At 42.8% G+C, this 25,060-nt stretch overlaps 1 protein-coding gene across 2 annotated transcripts in view; it reads left to right on the top strand.

Moving 5' to 3' along the window:
* LOC143989049 (cytochrome P450 2K1-like) overlaps positions 1-25,060 on the top strand; it is a 72,281-nt gene that overhangs the window by 7,750 nt on the left and 39,471 nt on the right. For both annotated transcript variants that reach the window (XM_077489053.1, XM_077489052.1), the window contains exons 2-4: positions 13,335-13,497; positions 20,404-20,553; positions 20,639-20,799. In XM_077489053.1, the coding sequence (XP_077345179.1) occupies positions 13,335-13,497; positions 20,404-20,553; positions 20,639-20,799 (474 nt within the window). The remainder of the gene's footprint in view (positions 1-13,334; positions 13,498-20,403; positions 20,554-20,638; positions 20,800-25,060) is intronic.

Raw genomic sequence — 25,060 nt, 5'->3', positions numbered from 1 at the left:
TTTTTCCACGAACCGGTCCATCCTGGAGCTGGTAGCGTGGGGAAGGCAGCTGGCCTGTGGAACGGGCGAAAACGCCGGATTAGAAGCTGATTTGAGGGCCTGTTTGCGGGAGCTGTGTGTTAGGACAGCTACTCCATGCGGCGCCGGAACCGGAAGTCAAAGCCCTTACATTCTTAGTACCAGGTAAGAATGAGACAATGTAATTAAAGCTCGATAAGAAAAGAGCCCATCTCGCCCTTCTGGGAGAGAGTCGCTTAGCCTCAGACAAGAATGTAAGATTATTATGGTCAGTAAGAATAAGAACAGGCACAGTGGTACCTTCAAGGAGATGTCTCCATTCTTTCAGGGCTAAAATGATTGCCAACAGCTCTCTGTCACCAATCTCATAATTGCACTCAGCAGGTGACAATTTCTCGGAAAAGTAGCCACACGGATGCATAGCGCTCTCAGAGTTAGGACGTTGAGACAGAAGGGCACCAACTCCAGTCTCAGAAGCATCAACTTCTAGGATAAAAGGCGACGTAGGATCAGGATGTGCCAACACAGGAGCAGAAACAAAGGCAGCCTTGAGAGTCTTAAAGGCCTTAATGGACTCTGGAGACCAACTGCGGGTCACCGTCCTTTCTGGTCATATCAGTCAGAGGCTTGACAAGATATCATGAAACCTACTTTGCTTCTGTCCGTGGGAAACGCCTGGGGCAGCATTTCTAAGTATATCTCAACCTAATTGAGAAACCCTCTGCATTGAACTGGATCACCCCCAAGTTGCTGGGGAAGCGGAGCAGAACCAGACATACCTCTTATAAAGATAATACTCGAGGCGGGTGCCTGCACAGAGACTGGCGCAGCAGCAGGGACAGCCTGCAACTTGGGTTGTACCAGAGCAGCCACCGTGGGGGATTCCAGGTGAGCCATGCGATTCAGGAGCGTTTGTAAACGCCAAGGCAAACTGATCCATGCAGTGATCTTGCTCATCCAATCTGGAAAAAATATTACCAACAAGTGGATTGACTGTATCTTCTGAATTCATGGCCTTCGCGTACTGTCAGAAACCATGAAACAGACTGAGACAGAAGTACAATCAAATCACACTTGTTTATTAATAAAAATAAAAAGGTAAATAGGAAAAAGCGTAGTCAAGCATAGCCAGAGTCCAGTAGCCAGATCGGGTAGTCAGCCAGTCCAAAGTTAATTAACCGGATCGGGTAATCAGCCAGGCCTGAAGTCAGGGATTCAAGGAGAGCAACTGCAAGCAGGATAAGAAGTCAGGAGGGATGTCAGCAAGCCAGTCTTAAAACAAACAGCAGGAGATGGTTCCTTTTGATGTGACCAACACGAAGGCAAAGGAAAGAGTGAGCTGGAAGGCTTTAAATAGGCAGGTCAGACGAGCATCAACGGGAACAGCTGGTAACTGTGGAAAGAGAAGAGAGCTGGCAATTAGCCGACAGCTGAGCGGCTAGCCCAGAGGAGGAAGGGCTAAGCCAGCCCTGACAGTATCCCACAAACTTGCTGGCCAGAATATCTGCTTATTTTCTGTATGTCCTTATTCAGTTCAGACACTGTGTACTTATAATATTATATATAAATATATTACTCATATGTAATTTGAAGTTAAAGAATTACAGATGAATATCACAGAGTAGTTAAATGCTTTAATATTATACATTTTGCTGAATTTTGGTCTGAATTCGGACCTAAAAGAGACCAGAAGACACACAGTATGCCTGTGCAATTCGCTCCGGAGCTGTTCCCGATATGTGTGAACTGGCTCCATAGTCACAATAGCCCCCATAATCACAATATTCTGGCATGCAAATTGGATGTGGGGAAACCTATAACCTAAACTATGCTTCTGAAATAATTGCGTCAGGTACCTTAACCCTTATTTTTGCCATAGATCAAATCATTTGTTTTTCCAATTCCTCATAACTTGTATTATTCCATATTGGAGTATGGTATGTGTAACCCTTTATTTTATTTATGTTTTTTATTTCTTTGCATACTTTATCAAATAATTTAACCATCAAGAACACTTTCTCTATTTGCAAATTTCCTGTCTCCAATAAGGAGGCAAGTAAATATTCCCTACATATAGGGCCTGTTGTTGCCATTATAGGTTCAGACTCCGATATTTCCATTTCCTTCACCCAAGACGAAACATTCTGAGAGACTACCTTCAGTGTTACGTCTTGGGTGAAGGAAATATTAGTAGGCATGTTCGTGTAGTTTAGCTTAAGTGGTTTATGCATGGAAAAATCACACTCTGTCCTCCGTGACTTGGATGGTCGAGACTCCCGTAGTCTATGAGCGTGTGTGACCCTTTTCCGGTTGCCAGACTATGGAAGTCTCCGTTAGAGAACTACGGTTCTCACGCCGGCGAAAGCGGGAGAGGTAATAAAAGGAATGTGTACTAAGATATCTACAGGTTAAGGGGGGGGGGGGTAGGGGGGGGATATCAGAAAGAAGGACTAGGGATAAGGGTAAAAGGGATAGGGGTGGTATGGGTCACTATACAATACCGGGGGTGTGTAGACCTGCTACCTTACCCAAATGTACCTTGGCGTCCGGTGTAAGTCAACGAAAAGAAATTCTTTGTCGTTTTGTGGAGGAGCGGAAGGTCGTCCGATATGTGTTCTTGCGATGTCCAGTCAGTGTCGAGACCATATGAAACATTTCACTTTCAAGAGCTAATTGCATACTGTAGTAGGGGGAAAATAGAGAGTGAGAGTGGAGAGGAGAGGTTTGTTAAACAGTGAAATACCTCAACATATGGTAGGCCATGTATAAAGCAACAGAAACTTAGGCCAAACTGTAACAACATAACACAAAGTAAGAACTAGTATTCTGCAATTACGCGCTTCTGAACTTTTCTAAGATGCTAAGTGTAAAGACAATATCCTGCGTAACCCAAATATTCTGGAAAATAAGAAAAGGGTAGAGGAAGCGAGAGTGGTAGAGGGTCGGGAGGAGGGTAGCGAGGCGTCTAATAAGCCTCCGCCCCGGTTCACCGTAAGGCATCAGGGATCCTGAAATCATCAAAGGAGTAGGTATCAGCAAGATACGCCGTTCCACCTTGTAGGAATGGAGTACTTGCATAGTGAAAAGGAGGCCAGTGCCATACTTATGGGCCAGGTGACTTTAACAAAGGCATGACTTCCTTTCGAGTCTCCAAGACGATGTAGTACGTCGAGTAGGCATAACTGTGAGGTTATGACCTCAGGACCCAGACCTTTTCTCTCCTGAGATCAAGGCGGCCCTCCTCCCGCTCTCCTTCTCCCGACAAGCAAATATTAACAATAATGATGAAAGAACCATACACAACAAGGAGGAGAATCCTTTAAGCATGTAAACAACCCCCCAAATCTATTGGTAACAGACAATGCCCCAATTACATTCTGTCTTTGTTCAGGAAAGGGCTGAGGGGGTTTCTCAAACCCCTAGAGGCGGCTCTGACTGAATCAAAAACCGTAGAGCCTCTGACCTGTGTATCCGTGCACCAACATTTAGAAACTGCTGCCGGGTGCCAACAAGTTTGCGGGAGAGGTGGGGAGACTACCATGGTTTACAGCAACAGCAGTATCCATCCCTCTCCGTCTAATGTGAACGGGCTATGTATACTTTACCGTAGGTGGTCAACATTGAGTCAATTATCCTGTTAAATCGGTTGGCAGGTAGTGGGTGTCCGTGTTGCCCACCCTGTATTGTAAGTCTTGAGGAGGATATGGGGCCAGTGGGTAAGAGCACAAGAGACTGTTTTACGGAATCTCGCAATTGTAGAAGCCAGGGGGGTTGTATGCTTTGGTAATGATGAGGGGTGGCAGTAATAACGATTGGAACATGTTAGCCAAGTGTCCAAGCGGACTCATGGAATGTGGGGTCGTTCAGGAGCTGTCCGGTCGTGCACGCCTGTGTGCAGGGGAGGATGTCGAGCTGAGATGTGGCCTTTCCCTACGCTCCCTCTGAGGTGGTGGTCTTGGGGAAGCGGATCTTCGTCTCCGAATTTGAAAATCGTCTCTTTCTGGTATGGTATCCATGGAATTTGACCTCTGCAGTCGCGGAGTACGGAACGCTTTATACCAGTCCGGCAAGTCTATCAGGGGTATTTGGAGCGTAGAGCAGAACTCTCAAAGATCTTTTGGGACCCTGAGATGTGCTGTACGTCCCGCCACTGTGGCCGATAGGCAAAATGGATGACACCAGCGGTATTGAATTTCCTTGCGGCGTAGGACCTCCAAGAGAGGGCGTAGGTCCCTTCTATGCTGCAGGGTAATTGGGGAAAGATCTTGGAAAAGCTTTATTTCTGCACCTTGAAAGATCAGGTTGCGCCTGTCTCTGGCCCTTTTCAGGATGTCTTCTTTCAATTTGAAGTTTACCACACAGTAGATTACATCCCTCGGGGGGTCTGAGTCTCTGCCCCTCGGTCTAAGAGCTCTATGCAGTCTCTCAAAATCAATCGGGGTCTCTGGAGGTCTCCCAAATAGGTCGTTAAAGATATGGGTGGTGGCTTGGGTAATGTGCGGTTGTTCAATCGACTCAGGTATGCCCCTTACCCTGATGTTGTGGCGACGTCCGCGATTATCCAAGTCCTCCATGTGTCTGTGGAGTTCTCTGATGTGTGTGCTGTGCACATGGGAGGCTTGCTGCAGGTGGTGAATGGCGGTATCATGGCGGGCTGCGGCCTCCTCCAATTCCGTTGTGCGTATGTGCATGGCTTGGACGTCCCTCCTCAGGTCAGCTATCACAGATGTGAGGGATTCTTTAATATCAGTAGCCACTGACCTTAGATCCGCCATCGTGATCATGCATGCTGCGGGCGGGCTGTCCTGTCGCTGGGTACCTCTCCTCTCTGAGGGACTTCTGCTGGGCGATCGTTCGTCCGAGTAGGCCGCAGACGGAGCCCCGGCCTCGCGTGAGTGCGCTCTGAACATATCCGGGATATTGCGCCCGGATCCGTTTTCGGGTCCCCTCGGGGAGCGGGAGCGGGATTGGGAGTTCTTCCCCTTCTGTTTCCCCATAGTTGCGGCGCTGTTTCTCTCGGCTAGACTTAAGTCTGGGTCTCTAGCTGCTGGAGCTCTGCAGTTAAGCGGCCATTCCGGATCGGCGCCAAGTCACGCCCCCGATACATAATTTTTTTTTTCAAGAAAACCTGCCTTGTCTCTCAATCTTATATTGCAGCCTATCCAAGTTGCTTACATACTGTCCAGCCACTGTACAAAGTTTGTGGCTATTGTCACTCAGACAATGCACTGTCATTTGTGTTGGCTAAGACCTATAGAAAAAAACTAAAGTGATTGTAAAGGCTTGTTTTTTTTGTTTTTTCTAATAACAAACATGTCATACTTACTTCCACTGCGCAGTTCGTTTTTCACAGAGTGGCCCTGATCCTCGACTTCTGGGGTCCCTGGGTGGCTCTCGTGGCTCCTCCTCACTTCAGATAACCCCCTAGGAGAAGCGCTGTCCCGGGGGATTACCTTGCGGGCGCACTCCCGAGTCCAGCATTTACAATCACAGACACGAATGCTGGACTCGACCCCACAACCCCCTGGAGCCTACGTCATTGGATTTGCTTAACAGCAGCGGGAGCCAATGGCTGCGCTGCTATCAATCTATCCAAGAGACTCCATGGACAGAGGGACCCACCGAGGAGATAAAGGGGCTCAGGTAAGTAAAACGGGGGGCTGGGGGGCGGTTGACTGCCAGGTGTTTTTTCCCCTTAATGCATAGGATGCATTAAGGGGAAAAAACACGAGGGCTTACAACCCCTTTAAACACCTTGATCACCCTAGATGTTATCCCCTTCCTGCCCAGTGTCATTAGTACAGTGATAGTGCATATTATTAGCACTGATCACTGTAATAATGTCACTGGTGATGTAATTGGCAGTTAGTTCCCCCCAGCATCAACTAGTGTCAGATTGCCTGACACACTATCGCAATACCGTTATAAGCTGCTGATCGCCGCCATTACGAATATAAAAGAATAAAAAATAAAAATTCCAGTATATATAGTTTCTATATACCATAGTTTGTAGATGCTACAATTTTGAGGTAAGCAGGATCAATATCTTTTTTTTTTTTTTTTTTACCAAAGACATAGCAGAATACATTTTAGCCCAAATTTTATTGAGAGATTTTATTTATATTTTTTTAGATATGTTTTATAGCAGAAAGTAAAAAAGTCTTGTTTTTTTTCAAAATTGTCAGTCTTTTTTTTTTTTTATAGTGCAAAAAATTAAAAACCCAGAGGTGATACCACCAAAGCAAAGCTCTATTTGTGTGAAAAAAAATGACATCAATTTTGTTTCGATACAGCATTGCATGATCGCGCAATTGTCAGTTAAAACATTTGTTACCCCAAAACCTGATATGTGTTTAACCACTTTCAGACCGGACCATTTTGCTGGTCAATGACCAGAGGTCTTTTTACAATTTGGCACTGCGCTGCTTTAACTGGAAATTGCGCAGTCATGCAATGTTGTACCCAAACAAAATTTGCGTCCTTTTTTTCTCACAAATAGAGCTTTCTTTTAAAGGTATTTGGCTGACTCTGCGATTTTTATTTTTTGCGATATAAACGTAAAAAGACCGCAAATTTTGAAAAAAAATAATATTTTCTACTTTTTGTTATTAGAAAAATCCAATAAACTCAATTTTAGTCATACATTTAGGCCAAAATGTATTCAGCCACATGTCTTTGGTAAAAAAAAAAAAGTCAATAACTGTATATTTATTGGTTTGCGCAAAAGTTGTCACATCTACAAACTAAGGTACATTTTCTGGAATTTACGCAGCTTTTTAGTTTATGACTGCCTATCTCATTTCTTGAGGTGCTAAAATGGCAGGGCAGTACAAAACCCCCCCAAATGACCCCATTTTGGAAAGTAGACACCCTAAGGAAATTGATAAGAGGCATGTTGAGCCCATTGAATATTTTATTTTTTTGCCTGAAGCGATTAAATAATGACAAAAAAAAAATATTATTTTTTTTTTTACACAAAGTTGTCACTAAATAATATATTGCTCACACATGCCATGGTTATATGTTGAATTGTACCCCAAAATACATTCTGCTGCTTCTCCTGAGTACGGGGATACCACATGTGGTCGACTTTTTGGAAGCCTAGCCGCGTACGGGGCCCCAAAAACCAAGCACCGCCTTCAGGCTTTCTAAGGGCGTAAATTTTTGATTTCACTCCTCACTACCTATTACAGTTTTGAAGGCCATAAAATGCCAAGATGGCACAAAACCCCCACAAATGACCCCATTTTAGAAAGTAGACACCCCAAGCTATTTGCTGAGAGGCATGTGGAGTCCATGGAATATTTTATATTTTGCCACAAGTTGCGGGAAAATTACAAACTTTTATTTATTTATTTATTTTTTCACAAAGTTGTCACTAAATGATATATTGCTCACACATGCCATGGGCATATGTGAAATGACACCCCAAAATAAATTCTTCTGCTTCTCCTGAGTACAGGAATACCACATGTGTGGGATTTTTTGGGAGCCTAGCCGTGTACGGGGCCCCGAAAGCCAAGAACCGCCTTCAGGTTTTCTAAGGGCGTAAATTTTTGATTTCACTCCTCACCACCTATTAGGCCGCGTATACACGGGCGGACTGTCTGACGGACTTGGTCCGCTGAAACGTGTTTCACAGGACAGTCAGCTCATGTGTGGGCTTCAGCGGACTTTTTCAGCGGACAGTCTGGCGGACTAAGTCTTTCGGAATTTCCGTAATTTTGTCCGTCCAACTTTGGTTTCAGCGGACAGTCCGCTCGTGAGTAGGCAAGTTGGACGGACTAAGTATGGCGCATGCTCAGAAAGGATTTACACGGCCGAAGGTTGCATTGCAGTGTATTGGACGTCGTATTTCTAGTCCCGTCGTACGTGCTGTACACGTTATCGCGCAAGCTTTCAGCGGACTGTCTGTTCATCATGTGTGGTCAAGTCCGTTCATTCAAAAGTAGGACGGACTGTCTGTCGGATTGTCTGACGGACTTAGTTGGCCAGACAGTCCGCCCGTGTGTACGCGGCCTTACAGTTTTGAAGGCCATAAAATGCCAAGATGGCACAAAACCCCCCCAAATTACCCCATTTTAGAAAGTAGACACCCCAAGCTATTTGCTAAGAGGCATGTTGAGTCCATGGAATATTTTATATTTTGCCACAAGTTGCGGGAATATTACAAACTTTTTTTTTTTTTTTTTTTTACAAAGTTGTCACTAAATGATATATTGCTCACACATGCCATGGGCATATGTGAAATGACACCCCAAAAAAAGTCAATAACTGTATATTTATTGGTTTGCGCAAAAGTTGTCACATCTACAAACTAAGGTACATTTTCTGGAATTTACGCAGCTTTTTAGTTTATGACTGCCTATCTCATTTCTTAAGGTGCTAAAATGGCAGGGCAGTACAAAACCCCCCCAAATGACCCCATTTTGGAAAGTAGACACCCTAAGGAAATTGATAAGAGGCATGTTGAGCCCATTGAATATTTTATTTTTTGCCTCAAGCGATTAAATAATGACAAAAAAAAATTATTTTTTTTTTTTTTACACAAAGTTGTCACTAAATAATATATTGCTCACACATGCCATGGTTATATGTTGAATTGTACCCCAAAATACATTCTGCTGCTTCTCCTGAGTACGGGGATACCACATGTGGTCGACTTTTTGGAAGCCTAGCCGCGTACGGGGCCCCGAAAACCAAGCACCGCCTTCAGGCTTTCTAAGGGCGTAAATTTTTGATTTCACTCCTCACTACCTATTACAGTTTTGAAGGCCATAAAATGCCAAGATGGCACAAAACCCCCACAAATGACCCTATTTTAGAAAGTAGACACCCCAAGCTATTTGCTAAGAGGCATGTTGAGTCCATGGAATATTTTATATTTTGCCACAAGTTGCGGGAATATTACAAACTTTTTTTTTTTTTTTTTTACAAAGTTGTCACTAAATGATATATTGCTCACACATGCCATGGGCATATGTGAAATGACACCCCAAAATAAATTCTGCTGCTTCTCCTGAGTACGGGGATACCACATGTGTGGGACTTTTTGGGAGCCTAGCCACGTACAGTGGTGTGAAAAAGTGTTTGCCCCCTTCCTCATTTCCTGTTCCTTTGCATGTTTGTCACACTTAAGTGTTTCGGAACATCAAACCAATTTAAACAATAGTCAAGGACAACACAAGTAAACACAAAATGCAATTTGTAAATGAAGGTGTTTATTATTAAAGGTGAAAAAAAATCCAAACCATCATGGCCCTGTGTGAAAAAGTGATTGCCCCCTAAACCTAATAACTGGTTGGGCCACCCTTAGCAGCAACAACTGCAACCAAGCATTTGTGATAACGTGCAATGAGGCTTTTACTGCGTCCTGGAGGAATTTTGGCCCACTCATCTTTGCAGAATTGTCCTAATTCAGTTACATTAGAGGGTTTTCGAGCATGAACGGCCTTTTTAAGGTCATACCACAACTTCTCAATAGGATTCAGGTCAGGACTTTGGCTAGGCCACTCCAAAGTCTTCATTTTGTTTTTCTTCAGCCATTGGGTGGTGGACTTGCTGGTGTGTTTAGGATCATTGTCCTGCTGCAGAACCCAAGTTCGTTTCAGCTTGAGTACACGAACAGATGGTCGGACATTCTCCTTCAGGATCTCTTGGTAGACAGCAGAATTCATAGTTCCTTTTATCACGGCAAGTCTTCCAGGTCCTGAAGCAGCAAAACAGCCCCAGACCATCACACTACCACCACCATATTTTACTGTTGGTATAATGTTCTTTTTATGAAATGCAGTGTTCCTTCTACGCCAGATATACTTGGACACACACCTTCCAAAGAGTTCCACTTTTGTCTCATCGGTCCACAGAATGTTGTCCCAAAAGTCTTGGGGATCATCAAGATGTGTTGTGGAGAAATTGAGACGAGCTTTGATGTTCTTTTTGCTCAGCAGTGGTTTTCTCCTTGGAACTCTGCCATGCAGGCCATTTTTGCCCAGTCTTTTCCTGATGGTGGAGGCATGAACACTGACCTTAACTGAGGCAAGTGAGGCCTGCAGTTCCTTGAAAGTTGTTGTGGGGTCTTTTGTGACCTCTTGGATGAGTTGTCGCTGCTCTCTTGGGGTAATTTTGGGTGGCCGGCCACTCCAGGGAAGGTTCACCACTGTTCCATGTCTTCGCCATTTGTGGATAATGGCTCTCACTGTGGTTCGCTGGATTCCCAAAGCTTTGGAAATGGCTTTATAACCCTTTCCAGACTGATAGATCTCAATTACTTTCTTTCTCAATTGTTCCTGAATTTCTTTGGGTCTCGGCATGATGTGTAGCTTTTAAGGATCTTCTGGTGGACCTTACTGTGTCAAGCAGCTCCTATTTAAGTGATGCCTTGATTGTGAACAGGTGTGGCAATAATCAGGCCTGGGTGTGGCTATAGAAATTGAACTCAGGTGTGGACAACCACAGTTATAGTATGTTTTAACAAGGGGGGCAATCACTTTTTCACACAGGGCCATGATGGTTTGGATTTTTTTTCACCTTTAATAATAAACACCTTCATTTACAAATTGCATTTTGTGTTTACTTGTGTTGTCCTTGACTATTGTTTAAATTGGTTTGATGTTCCGAAACACTTAAGTGTGACAAACATGCAAAGGAACAGGAAATGAGGAAGGGGGCAAACACTTTTTCACACCACTGTAGTTTTGAAGGCCATAAAATGCCAAGATGGCACAAACCCCCCCCCCCCCAAATGACCCCATTTTGGAAAGTAGACACCCCTAAATTTAGGGGTACACTAGTGAGACTCACAGGTAAAAAAGCACCTAGGCTGTCAGCGACTTTATCAAAACGCTTAAAAAAAACTGTTAGCGATCGCAGGGATCAGGCCTGACTCTGCGAACGCTGCAGTTATGTGTGTTGTGTTTTGTAAGTGACAGTGATCGATCGATACTGCACTTGGGTGGGCTGGGCTGGTATTGGCGGAGGGGCTAAACGCAGGTGCTAGCAGGTATCTGGGCTGATCCCGCTAACAATGCGTTTTGGGAAACCTAAACTGCTGGCGACGCTAATATAGATCTGATCAGATACTATATTACTAAGGGAGGTGTATGCTTTGCGCGTGGGTGTTAGCGGTACTGGCACTAACCTGACGCTGCCTGGGGCGACGCAGACCTTATCTGACCCTCAAACTTATATCACCCGCCGGGTGATCAGGGGGTTAAACCTTTATTAGGTAATAAATGGCGGGTGCCCTGAAACTATAAAAAAATAACTAACCAACCAGCGTCACCTGTAACAGTTATATGGTGATCACTGGTGAAAGGGTTAACTAGGGGGCAATCAGGGGGTTTTATGCGGTAGTATATGGGGGTCCCTGGCGCTATAAAAAGCTGCGGCGAACCTAAATACCTACCTGCCTAACTAGCGTCACCTGTAACACTAAAATCAGAAAAACTATCGCTTATTAGGCTGGGTTCACACTGGAGCGATGCGGGAACGCCGCGAATCCGCGGCGGGTTCCCGCATCGCATGCCTCCTGGCGGCAGTTCACACTGCCCTATGCGAACTGCTGGGAGTGTCAGTGAAATGTTAATGACACCCCCAGATCAGTTCGCATATCGCAGTGCGATCTGCAAACTCGGACAGGAATCGGATCGCATGTTGTGAACACCCATGCGATCTGATTCTGCTGCGGACCAAAAAAAGGGTCCCGTGCGAGTTTGCGGCGGGTGCGATGCGAATTCAGCCATACTATCTGTATGGCTGAACTCGCATCGCACAGAGATCGGATGTGATTTGCACTGCAGTGCGGTGCAAATCACATCCGTTCTCATAAACCGCTGCAATGTGAACCCAGCCTTAGTGACACTGGCGACGGGGGGTGACCACAGGGTTAAACCTTTATTGGGGGGGTTAGGGGGGTATCCTAGAGCTAAAGGGGGCTAACCCTAACTGCCCTAACAGTTATTGCAGTCACAAATGACACCAATGCAATAATAAAAAAAAAAAATGCAATTGGTGTCACTGTGACTGGGGGTGCAGGGGTGATTGGGGGGGTGATCGGGGGGTGAAGGGGGGGGTGAAAGTGTGCCTGGCGTGTTCTACTGTGTAGTGTAGTGTTGGTGAAACTCATCGATCCTCTCTCCTTGGTGCAGGAACGAAAAATACCGACACGGAGGAGAGATTACATCACTTCCTCTGCCTGTGTTTACATTACAGGAGAGGAAGTGATGTCATGCTGCAATTCCATTCGTCAGGAATGATCGCGAGGGGGTGGCCATGAATGAATGGCCGCCCCCTCATCCCGGATCGCTCCTGAACGGATTCCGACCACCGCTGGCACCGGGGGGGGGGGCCCGATCGGGCCCCCCACCCGCGGGAAGGCAGGGACGTACATGTACGCCCATATGCCTGCCCGTGCCATTCTGTCGACGTACATCGTCGTGCGGCGGTCGGCAACTGGTTAATGTACCATGTACTGTACTTGTATGAGAAAGTATCCTGTTCTTTGTATTGCTTCCTTAAAGTGAAATCCATAATGTTCCTGCCAGTCCCTCTGTTTTCCTATTAAAAGCTGACCACACCAAGCGCAGGAGAGCACACCATGGTCAGTTTTCGAAATGTGCTGGAAACTCAGTATGCTCTCTTCCAATAATCAGACCTGTTCTGGCATGCCCCCGCTGCACAGCCATTTAATGGGAAGCTCAGTGTGCTTCTGCTACCCCCCCCCCCCCCCCCCGCCCACCCCCAGCTTTAATGCAGCTGATAACAGAGGGAATGTGATCACTTATTTAAAAGGGGAACATGTATTTATAATGTATTTTATATCTATGCAAAAATGTTTTGCCTTTAATTTATATTGTAAAGTGGATGGGTTGTTTTAAAAGGAGATTGTATACAATAACTTTAAAGTAGGGCAGTGCCGAATAGCAAAAAATAGCCTGGCCATAAAGGGGGTAAAATCTTTCAGAGCTGAAAGCACATTTGTAATTAGATATGTGTATCAAAAAGGTAAGTTCCCCCGAATAAAGTCTGTACCCTGCAATAGTCTACAGCTGAAGGACTGTGTGATATGAAAGAAAACCACAGTCACTCTACAGCAGCCTGAACTGTAGGAACTACAACTACAGACTTGTAGGAAGCAATACTCACACTTCTTCTATTTTGATGGGGCAGAGGGGAGATGATTCTGGAGAGCATGGCAATAGCAGGCACCTGGCACTTCACCTCTTGTAGGTTGCATTATTCGATTTATATTACTTGAGTGGGGGGGAAAATGACAATGTAATGTTCTTTATTTCTTTTTGTTTGTTTTATCTAAGCTTGCAAAGAAATATGGACCAGTTTTTAGCGTTCAAATGGGTACAAACAAAATAGTGGTATTGGCTGGATATGAAACCGTGAAAGATGCTCTTGTCAATTATGCTGAAGAGTTTGGAGGAAGAGGGAAAACTCGAATATTCCAAAACATTGACAAGGATTTCGGTGAGTCTGTTTTTTCTTGACAGATATGCTTTAAAACTAAACTTTAGGCGGGTATAAAAGACACACAACATTACAGTTTTGTATCAATAATACTGTACATCCTTGTATAAGTACGTGAATTAAGTGATTGAACATAATTTGGTAAGTGATTGAATATAATTTGATATCAGCCTATAGCAAACCCATGTACAGTAGAGCTTAGTATGGAAGAGGCAGAAACAGCATAAGAAGCCAATCAGATGAGCTTCAGTGCTTATGCCAATAGGAGGAAAGACTGACAAAGAGATGAGCTCATTGTTCAGCTTCTTCTCCTTTCACTGTCCATTCACAGGCTGGGGGAGGGAGAAGCACTGAATGTTTTACTTAACTGAAACAAAGAAAAAATAGGATCTTTATATTATAAAATCCTTTTAATAGAGTTCAGGGACACAGCTTTAATAAGAAACTTAGGTTTGCCCTGTAGAGATGAAGGTTACTCTGATTAATACAAGATCATTTACAGCCGAATATACACCCTGTTTTTTTATTCACTTTTTCAATCCCACTGTGCTGGGGTTCCACATTTTTGGATGTTAGAGATTTTGATACCGGATAATAAGTCTTTGAACTTCAGCTGTGGAGTATATAGACTATACTGTCAAAAGTACACACATTTCCTTTAATGGCGTCCCAATCTTAGTCTGTAGGGTTCAATATTGAGTTGGCCCACCCTGTGCAGCTATAACAGCTTCTACTCTTCTGGGAAGGCTGTCCACAAGGTTTAGGAGTGTGTCTATGGGAATGTTTGACCATCCTTCTGGAAGCGCATTTGTGAGGTCAGGCACTGATGTTGGACAAGAAAGCCTGGCTCGCAGTCTTCACTCTAATTCATCCCAAAGGTGTTCTATCGGGTTGAGGTCAGGCCAGTCAAGTTCCTCCACCCCAAGCTCTCTCATCCATGTCTTTATGGACCTTGGTTAGTGCACTGGTGCGCAGTCATATTGGAACAGGAAGGGGTCGTCCCCAAATTGTTTCTCACAAAGCAGGGAGCATGAAATTGTCCAAACTGTCTTGGTATTCTGATGCTCTAAGAGTTCCCTTCACTGGAGCTAATGGGCCAAGCCCAACCCCTGAAAAACAGCCTCACACCATAATCATCCCTCTACCAAATGATTTGCATCAGTGCACAAAGCAAGGTCTATAAATACATGGATGGGCACGTTTGAGAGGAACTTGACTGGCCAGAGTCCTGACCTCAACCCGATAGAACACCTTTGGGATGAATTAGAGCGGAGACAGCGAACTAGGCCTTCTCTTTCACATCAGTGCCTGACCTCACAAATGCGCTTCTGGAAGTATGATCAAAAATTCCCATAGAGACACTGCTAAACCTTGTGGACAGCCACCTCAATATTGAACCCTACGGACTAAGACTGGGATGCCATTAAAGTTTATGTGTGTGTAAAGGCAGTGTATATCACAATATCATCTATATAACAACTGAAATCTAGATACAATTCCTGTGCTGAATATTCCAGGGTACTCCTCCCATCTGCCAGTAGGCACTATCCAATCAGTTGCAAATACCTTTATCATCTCATTGTTTTTTGCCCCAGTTCTTTCTGAGCAAGTGTTTTTAATGATTGAATGTATAAATCCTTTCTGGTCCTGAGGAAGCCACAAAACATGTAGATTTCTTCTAAAAATATACATGGAGAATGCAATGAATTTTTCTGTAGGAATACTTTTATGTCTTCTATGATTTTTTAATTTAACATTTTAACCTATACACAATATTATTATTCTTATTCACGATTTATATAGCGCCAACAGTTTACGCAGCGCTTTACAATGTAGAGGGGGTCAGCACAATTATAGTACAGTTCAATACAAAAGGGACAGGAGGGCCTATATATATGTGTGTATGTGTGTATATATATATATATATATATATATATATATATATATATATATATATATATATATATGTTGATTTTAGAAACATAGAAAAGTGATGGCAGGAAAAGACTGAGTAATCCAGCGAGTCTGTCCATTTGTGTTTTTTTTTTTTTTTTCATTAACCTTGTTGTCTGCCTCTAGATTTATGTGTATCCCAAGCATGTTTGAAGACGTTTACTGTTGACTGTCTCACTACTTCTGTTGATTATTCCAATCATCAACCACCCTTTCAGTAAAATAATGCAGTAAAAAATGAGTTTTGAAATTTCCTCCAGTTAGTTTGAGGTCATGTCCCTGTGTTCTTGATTTTGGTTTCATATTGAAAAAACTGCCCTCCTGAACCTTATTTACCCTCTTGATGTATTTTAACCACTGGGCACTTAAACCTCCTTCTTAACCAGACCAATTTGCAGCTTTCGGTGCTCTCACACTTTGAATGACAATTACTCAGTCCTGCAACACTGTACCAATATGATTTTTTTTTCACACCAATAGAGCTTTCTTTTGGTGGTATTTAATCACTGCTGGTTTTTTTTTTTTTTTTTTTTTCGCACTATAAATGTAAAAAGACTGGAAATTCTGTAAAAAGAAAATACATTTTTCTTTGTTTCTGTTATAAAATTTAGCAAATTTGTAATTTTTCTTCATAAATTTTGCTCAAATTTTATACTGCTACGTATCTTTGGTAAAAATAACCCAAATTGGTGTATATTATTTATTCTGTATGAAAGTTATAGAGTCTACAAGCTATGGTGCCAATCACTGAAAATTGATCACATCTGAAGTACTGACGGCCTATCTCATTTCTTGAGACCCAAACAAGCCAGGAAAGTACAAATACCCTCCAAATGACCCCTTTTTGGAAAGTAGACATTCAAATGTATTTAGAAAGAGGCATTGTGAGTTTTTTTAAGTTGTAATTTTTTTCCCACAATTCTTTGCAAATCAAGATTTATTTTTTCACAAAATTGTTATATTAGCAGGTTATTTCTCACACCCAGCATATGCATACCACAAATTACACCCCAAAATACATTCTACTACCTACTACGCCTCCTGAGTATGTTGATACCACATGTGTGAGACTTTTACACACCGTGGCCACATACAGAGGCCCAACATGCAAGGAGCTCCATCAGGCGTTCTTGGAGCATAAATTACACATCTAATTTCTTGACTACCTCTTACACTTTTAAAGGCCCAGGAGCACCAGAACAATAAAAACGCCCAAAAAATGACCCCATTATGAAAAGAAAACACCCCATCATATAATCTATGAGGCACATTGAGTCTTTTGAACATGTAATTTTTTTCAACAAGTTTTTGGAAAATGTGGAAAGAAAATTAAAACACTTTTTTTTTACACAAAGTTGTCCATTTATACAATATTTCTAACACATAGCATGTACGTGGTGAAAAATTACACCCCAAAACATTGTCTGCTACTCCTCCTGAGTATGGCGATACCACAGAGACTTTTACACACAGTGGCCACATACAGAGGCCCAACATGCAGGGAGCACCATCAGGTGCATAAATGTCAAATCTAATTTGACTACCTATTACACTTTGAGGATCTGTAGTGGCATGGATGAGCCATGGATGGGGATGGCTAAGCATGGTTGAGCCATGAATGTGGATGGCTGGGTATGGCTGAGCATGGATGGGATGGCTGAGTATGACTGGATGGATATGGATGGGATGGCTGAGTATGGATGGGATGGCTGGGTCGGGTATGGCTAAGTGTGGATGGGATGGCTGGGTATGGCTGAGGATGGATAGATGAGTATTGCTGAGTATGGATGGATGGATGAGTAATGTTGAGTATGTATGAGTATTGCTAAGCATGGGTGGATAGATGGATGCGTATTTCTGAGCATGGATGGATAAATGAGAATTGCTGAGTATGGATGAATGAGTATTGCTGAGTATGGATGACTGAGCATGGATGGATGAGTATTGCTAAATATGGATGGATGGATGAGTATTGCTGAGTATGAATGAATGGATGAGTATTGCTGAGTATGAATGGATGGATGGATGAGTATTGCTGAGCATGGATGGATGGATGAGTATTGCTGAGCATGGATGGATGGATGAGCATTGCTGAGTATGGATGGCTAAACATGGATGGAAGGATGAGTATTGCTGAGGATGGATGAGTATGGATGGATGTATGAGTATTGCTGAGCATGGATGAGTATAGATAGATGGATGGATGAGTATTGCTGAGCATGGATGAGTATAGATAGATGGATGGATGAGTATTGCTGAGCATGGATGAGTATTGATGGCTGAGAATGGATGGATGAGTATTGCTGAGCATGGATGAGTATTGCTGAGGATGGATGGATAAGTATGGATGGATGCGTATTGCTGAGGATGGAAGAGCATGGACGGATGGATGGCTGGATGAGTGCAGGAATGATCACATATCAGTGCTGATGGCAGTACACATCCAGCCCACACTGCTGCAGCACTTGATCCTTTCCCTCCCCAAACACACGGGGAGAGAGGAACCGGGCGTGATGCTGTTTTTTTTACAAGTGATCGCTCCGTCATTTGACAAAGCGATCACATGGTAAACGCCAGCTGTTAGCGGCCATTTACCGTGATCCGTGATGTGGTCACTGATATTCCCGGGTGTGCGCCCCAGGGGGCGCACAGGAGCAAGATTCTGGGAGGACGTCCATGGACACCCTCCCAAAATAAGCCGACTGAGCTGCAGCGTTCTTTTGGCTATGGCCCTCTCGACATGTGGTTAAAGGTTTCAGTCATGTCTCCCCTTTCCCTTCTTTCCTCCAGACTGTACATATTAAGTTCCTAAAGTAGCTTTTAATATGTTATATCCCCAAACCTTTCACCATATCTTTCTGTAAGTGAGGTCTCCAGAACTGGACAAAGTATTCTAAATGAGGTCTCACTAAAGATTTATATAGGGGAAATTAGAACCTCCTTCCTCGTGCTGGTGATCCCACTAGTGATATAAGGATCTATATAGGGGAATCAGAACCTCCTTCCTCATGCTGGTGATCCCTCTAGTGATATACGGATCTATATAGGGCAGGGGTCTCAAACTGACAGCCCTTCAGCTGTTGCATAACTCCAAGTCCCATCATGCCTGTGCCTGTGGGAGTCATGCTTGTAACTGTGAGCCTTGCAATGGCTCATGGGAATTGTAGTTTTGCAACAGCTGGGGGGGCACCAGTTTGAGACCCCTTATATAGGGGGAATCAGAACCTCCTTCCTCCTGCTGGTGATCCCGCTAGTGATATAAGAATCTATATAGGGGAATCAGAACCTCCTTCCTCGTGCTGGTGATCCCGCTAGTGATATAAGGATCTATATAGGGGAATCAGAACCTCCTTTCTCCTGGTGATCCCGCTAGTGATATAAGGATCTATATAGGGGAATCAGAACCTCCTTCTTACTATTGGTGATCCCTCTAGTGATATAAGGATCTATATAGGGGAATCAGAACCTCTTTCCTCCTGCTTGGGATCCCTCTAATAATGCATTCTAGAATTCTATTTGGATTTTGTACTACATGGTCACACTGTTTGCTCATTTTGCAATTATTTTAAATAAGCACCCCCCCCCCCCCCCCAAAAAAAAAAATATTTTTCTTCTGTGGTGCTGGTATACTTGGTGGTCAACAGTGATATATACAAAGTCCCACTTTAATAGGCCTAACTGCATTCTCTATATTTTCCTGCCATCACTTTTCTATGTTTGTACGTTTAAATGATTGCATTTGTTATTCTGAAAATCTAATATTAATAAAAAGTAGAGGTTGAAAAAAGCATTTGTTGGTATAACTAATTCACTTTTGCTGATTAATTGTGGATAGTGTAACTAGGGGTGTGCCAGGGTGTGTTCTTCATCTGTATACGTTATGCTAGAAAGCCAAAGTAAAGTAAAAAATATTGTCTGGAGTTGGGCTTTAACACTAGACAAATACATTTTATTAAATTGTATTCTTGTTTTATTAATATGCTGCACATTACCAGACAATATTTTCTTGTATATCTCTTTGAATAGTTTCATACCAACATACACTATGTCAGCCATATCAGACAGCCAACCATAACCATGTAGTGATTGCAATATAGCTTTTTAAGTCCTTGCACACAATCCCCCATGGCCATTGTCAACAGGACTGAAAGTGAGGAAAAATCTAAAATTCTGAGTTTACACTAAAGTAGAAAATGAGGGGAAATCTTCCAACAGGCACACCTGTTCCAGTGATTACTAAATAAGAGGATGATTTCCTCCACCCTATGTTGAATCTATGGGATGGAAATAATGGGGCAAAAGTTAAAAAAATAAAAATAAAACATTGATAGGGCTTTAAAGCTTTCTGTACTTTAAAAATGTTGATATACTTTAAACTCTGGGCAAACATTAAAACTAAAATTCAACCCATCCACCAATATGCCATTTGTTAAGGGAACAAGTCCTCCTAAGCCCATACCTGAATCCTGCCTGGTGATTCACTGGCATGCTTTTTCTGCTAATTGGGACCAATAATCCACAACTGCAGTCTGGACCTGCCACTCAATCTTGTTTCTAACTCTCACTGTGATGTCATCAAGCCACTGATGCACAGCCAATGGAGAATACCTGCATTTCCAGGCAGAGACATGGGCACACAAAGAGGAACCCTTTCCACTTTGCAGCGAGCAAGATGGAACCCCAGTGACTATGTATTTAGGTGAGTATTTCTGGCATTTTTTATTTATTTATTTTTTGACTATTTTTGGAGGGTTTGCTAAATGAGGTGGGGGAATGTTTAGTGGGGGGTGGGCACTGGCCACAAATTGGCTAACAAGTATTTGTAATACTTTTCTACCAAAAAAAATGTAGGGAAAACTCTTCCAAAATATAAAATATAAATACATACGTCCATGTCAATACTGCGTCTGCTGTCTAATTAAAGATATACACTCACAATGTTGAATTTCTCAGGACTTGCTCACTCACGTGGTGAAAACTGGAAGGTGATGAGAAGATTTACACTGACAACCTTGCGTGATTTCGGGATGGGGAAAAGTCCTGTTGAAGAGAGCATTATTGAAGAATGTTCTTACCTAATTAAAGGTTTTGAATCTTTAAAAGGTAACATTTGGTTACAAAATGGACAATTTAATTTCCTGCCCCAGCATTATATGTTTTTGACTTTTGCTTTAACTTTTCATCACAGGAAAGCCATTTGATAATAGGATGATGATAAATGCTGCAGTGGCTAATATCATTGTGTCATTATTAATTGGACACCGAATGGACTATGAAGACGAGCAATTTAAGAGACTTTTGAGTTTGATTTCAGAAAATATTAAACTTTTAGGAAGTTTTACGGTTGGGGTAATATATTTTATTTCAATATTCACCAATCTTTATTTAGCATAACTTTTTCACATACAAACATGTTTTCGAACATGTGGGACATATACACTCACCGGCCACTTTATTAGGTACACCTATTTAATTGGTTGGTAACACAGATTGCTAATCAGCCAGACACATGACAGCAACTCAATGCATTTTAGGCAACTAGACAAGGTAATGATGATTTGCTGAAGTTCAAACTGAGCATCTGAATGAGGAAGAAAGGGGATTTAAGTGACTTTGAATGTGGCGTGGTAGTTGCTGCCAGACGGGCCGGTCTGAGTATTTCAAAAACTACTGGGATTTTCACACAGAGCCATTACTAGGGTTTGCAGAGAACAGCCTGAAAAAGAGAAAATATCCAGTGAGCGGCATTCGTGTGGATGAAAATGCCTTGTTGATGTCAGAGGAGAAAGGACAGACTGGTCCAAGATGATAGAAAGGCAACAGTAACTCAAATAACCAAGGTATGTAGAATGGCATCTCTAAACGCACAACAAATCGAACCTTGAAGCAGATGGGTTACAGCAGCAGAAGACCACACCAAGTGCCACCAATTCACAGAGGCGCGCCAAAATTGGACAATAGAAGATTGGAAAAATGTTGCCTGGTCTGAGGAGTCTGGATTTCAGCTGCGACATTCAGATGGTAGGGTCAGTATTTGGTATAAACAACATGAAAGCATGGATTCATCCTGCTTTGTATCAACAGTTCAGGCTGATGGTGGTGGACTGGTGGTGTACTAGTGTGGGGGATATTTTTTTGCCACACTTTTGGCCCTGTAATACCAATTGAGCATTGTTTAAACGCTACGGCCTAGCTGAGTATTATTGCTGACCTTGTCCATTCCTTTATGACTACAGTGTACCCATCTTCTGATGGCTCCTTCCAGCAGGACACAGTACACAGCACCATATAACAAAGCTCAAATCATCTAACCACTGGTTTCTTGAACATGACAATGACTCGTCACTGTACTCCAATATCCTCCACAGTCACCAAATCTCAATCCAATAGAGCACCTTTGGGATGTGGTGGAAAGGGAGACTCAGGGATGTGCAGCCAACAAATCTGCAGCAACTGCGTGATATTGTGTCAATATGGATCAAAATCTCTGAGGAAAGTTTCCAACACCTTGTTGAATCTATGTCACAAAGAATTAAGGTAGTTCTAATGGCAAAAGGGGGTCCAAACTGGTTCTAGCAAGGTGTACCTAATAAAGTGGGCGGCGAGTGTACTCAGTGTTTTTTGTTAGAAATGACTTTAACTGCTTCAGCCCCAGGTGATTTTACCCCCTGCCTGACCAGAGAATTTTTGTGATTCGGCACTGCGTCACTTTAACTGACAATTGTGTGGTCGTGCGAAGTTATACCTAAACAAAATTGACGTCCTTTTTTTCCCACAAATAGAGATTTCTTTTGGTGGTATTTGATCACCTCTGGGGTTTTTCTATTTTTTTTGCTATATAAACAAAAAAAAGAGCATACATTTTGAAAAAACAGCAATATTTTTTACTTTTTGCTATAATAAATACCCCCCCAAAATATATAAAAAAAATTTTTTAATGAGTTTAGGCTGATATGTATTCTTCTACATATTTTAGGTTAAAAAAAAAAATCACAATAAGCGTATATTGATTGGTTTGCGCAAAAGTTATAGCGTCTACAAAATAGGGGATAGTTTTATGGCATTTTTATTATACATTTTTTTGTAGTAATGGCGGTGATCTGTAATTTTTACTTTCAAATAGTTTATTGATAACAAGCATTAGGAACAGACAGTCACTGTTACAAACATGTGTTCCAAAGAAAAAAAAATTAACACATCACATCAAAATATCAAGCATAGATACAGAGTCAGGCTACATTCAAATATACTAAATGTACTCCATGCTAAAGCGCGGATTAGAACTTGGGCCTACAACTCACATTACCAATAGTATCTCAGGGACAGAGTCCAGTTAACACTAGCAGATGTAGTAGGACAGAACTCTGCTCAGATTACTGTGACAACAGTGAGCATACATATATTGTGTAGGTTGAGCATCATTATCAAAAAAGGATAACGGGAAATGGAGAGAGGTAAGACAGAGCAAGAGATCAGAAAGAAAAAAAGAGGAAGAACCAGAATTAGGGATACAACACAAAAGAATTGAAGGAACTAAGGAAAGAGGGGGGTTGGGAGGGAAGGTGGCACTGACCAGGTGGCTCAAGGATGTCACAAAGGGGTGTGAGCCTCCCCGGCTCCTAATAAGTCAAGCCTAGGGTTTCAAAAGTCGACTATCAAATCCAGGGGGAAGAAAATGGTCTAGCCAAGGGCGCCAGACCTTAAGATGTCGTGGGATCCTGTCCACTATTGTGGCCTCAATTTTGCTGTGATCTGTAATTTTTATCGTGACTGCGACATTATGGTGGACACATCGGACACTTTTGACACTATTTTGGGACCATTGTCATTTATACAGTGCTATAAAAATGCATTGATTACTGTGTAAATGACACTAGCAGGGAAGGAGTTAAACAGTAGGGGGCGATCAAGGGGTTAAGTGTGTCCTAGGGAGTGATTCTAACTGAGGGGGGGTGGGCTACCACTGACATGACAGAGATCACTGCTTCCGATGACAGGGAGCAGTGATCTCTGTCATGTCACAAGGCAGAATGGGGAAATGCCTTGTTTACATAGGAATCTCCCCGAACTGCAGCTCCATGACACGATCGCCGGGAGACCGGTGGACATCGAGACCGGGGGTCCCACAGGCACGGTCATGCTGTATGTGGCAGGTGGCACACCCGCCAGCTCTGCCAATTAAAGGGGACATACAGGTATGCCCATTTTCCCACCGCTGCCATTGTGCCGACGTATATCAGCATGCCATGGTCGGCAAGTAGTTAAACGCCCCAAAAAGTATATATTTTCTGAAAGCAACAGGCGCCTAGAATAAAATGATAGTTGCAAATTTTTATGTTGCACTATATTTGCAGAACTGTTTATCAAATACATATTGTTAAGAACAAACAAAATAAAATATCCATTTATTTGGGAAGTATAAAATATGAGGTTTCATTGAGTAAATAGATGCTAAGCATGTCAAGCCACAGTTTTAAGATGCATGCAAATTTTCAGCACACCGTTTTTTTTTTTTTTTTAAATATAATTTTTATTAAAGATTTACAGTTACATCATGTATTATCAAATGTAGTCATAGGAATTTTATATTGTAACAGTCAATAATAACATACAATACGAGATTTATTTATTGAGAGCATTACCGTTGGAACAGATAAACTATTAGTCACAGTTATGCATTTTGTCTGTGCCCACCCCAACTGGTTGTCCTGTCTTAGGGTCCTGTCTAGTCTCCTCTGGCACCCCAACTGGGCTCACACTGCGCCAGAGGAGGTCTGACACGGGAAGGTGATTGAGGCAATAATATTCCAGTTGGTAGTACACTTTATAATAGAGACTTAATAATGACTTGGCATCCTAAACTGTTATCTTGCTTCATCTACCGAGTTGGTATTGTAAGTGACATCAGCACACCGTTTTAAGGCTTCAAGGTATTAGCCCTTTTACACACGGTCTGAGATTCCGTCGGAATGTGTCCGATCGAGCGTTTTGTCGGATATTCCGACTGTGTGTGGTATGCATCGGACTGTTTCCATCGGAATATCCGTCGGACCAAATTTTCCAACTTGCCGGAAATATTTTCCGACAAACTGCTCCGATCGGGCATACTCCGATCATGTGTAGAGAATTCCGATCGGACAAAGTGCCACGCATGCTCAGATCAAATTCCTACATCAAAGCTATTGGCTACTAGCCTGAACGTAGTCCCATCGTAATGAAATTACGTCATCACGGTCTGAAAGATCGGATTTTTTTTTTGTCCAACCGTGTGTTTGCAACAGTTTCGGACAAGCTCCTTCGGACAAAATCCGACGGATTTGGTTGTCGGAATGTCCGACCGTGTGTACAAGGGCTTAGGAGAAATATGGAGGCCATGCCACTTCTCACTTACTTTGAACATTCTAGATTTCTTGATGTCTCTGATAGGGATGAGCTTCGTGTTCGAGTCGAACATACGTTTGACTCGAACATCGGCTGTTCGTCCGTTCGGGGAAGTCCGAACATTTTGGTCCGTTCGTGCCAAATTCGTGTGGCGCTCACGGCCCACAATGCACTGCGATGGCGCAGTGCATTGCTGGCTCATGATTGGTCAAGCATGCACTGTGACCCC

Source organism: Lithobates pipiens, unplaced genomic scaffold, assembly GCF_037356315.1.
Source record: "Lithobates pipiens isolate NorthernLeopardFrog02 unplaced genomic scaffold, aLitPip1_a1.2 Scaffold_18, whole genome shotgun sequence".
NCBI lineage: Eukaryota > Metazoa > Chordata > Amphibia > Anura > Ranidae > Lithobates > Lithobates pipiens.
Note: the sequence above shows the minus strand (reverse complement) of the source record. Positions and strands in the feature narration are given on the sequence as shown.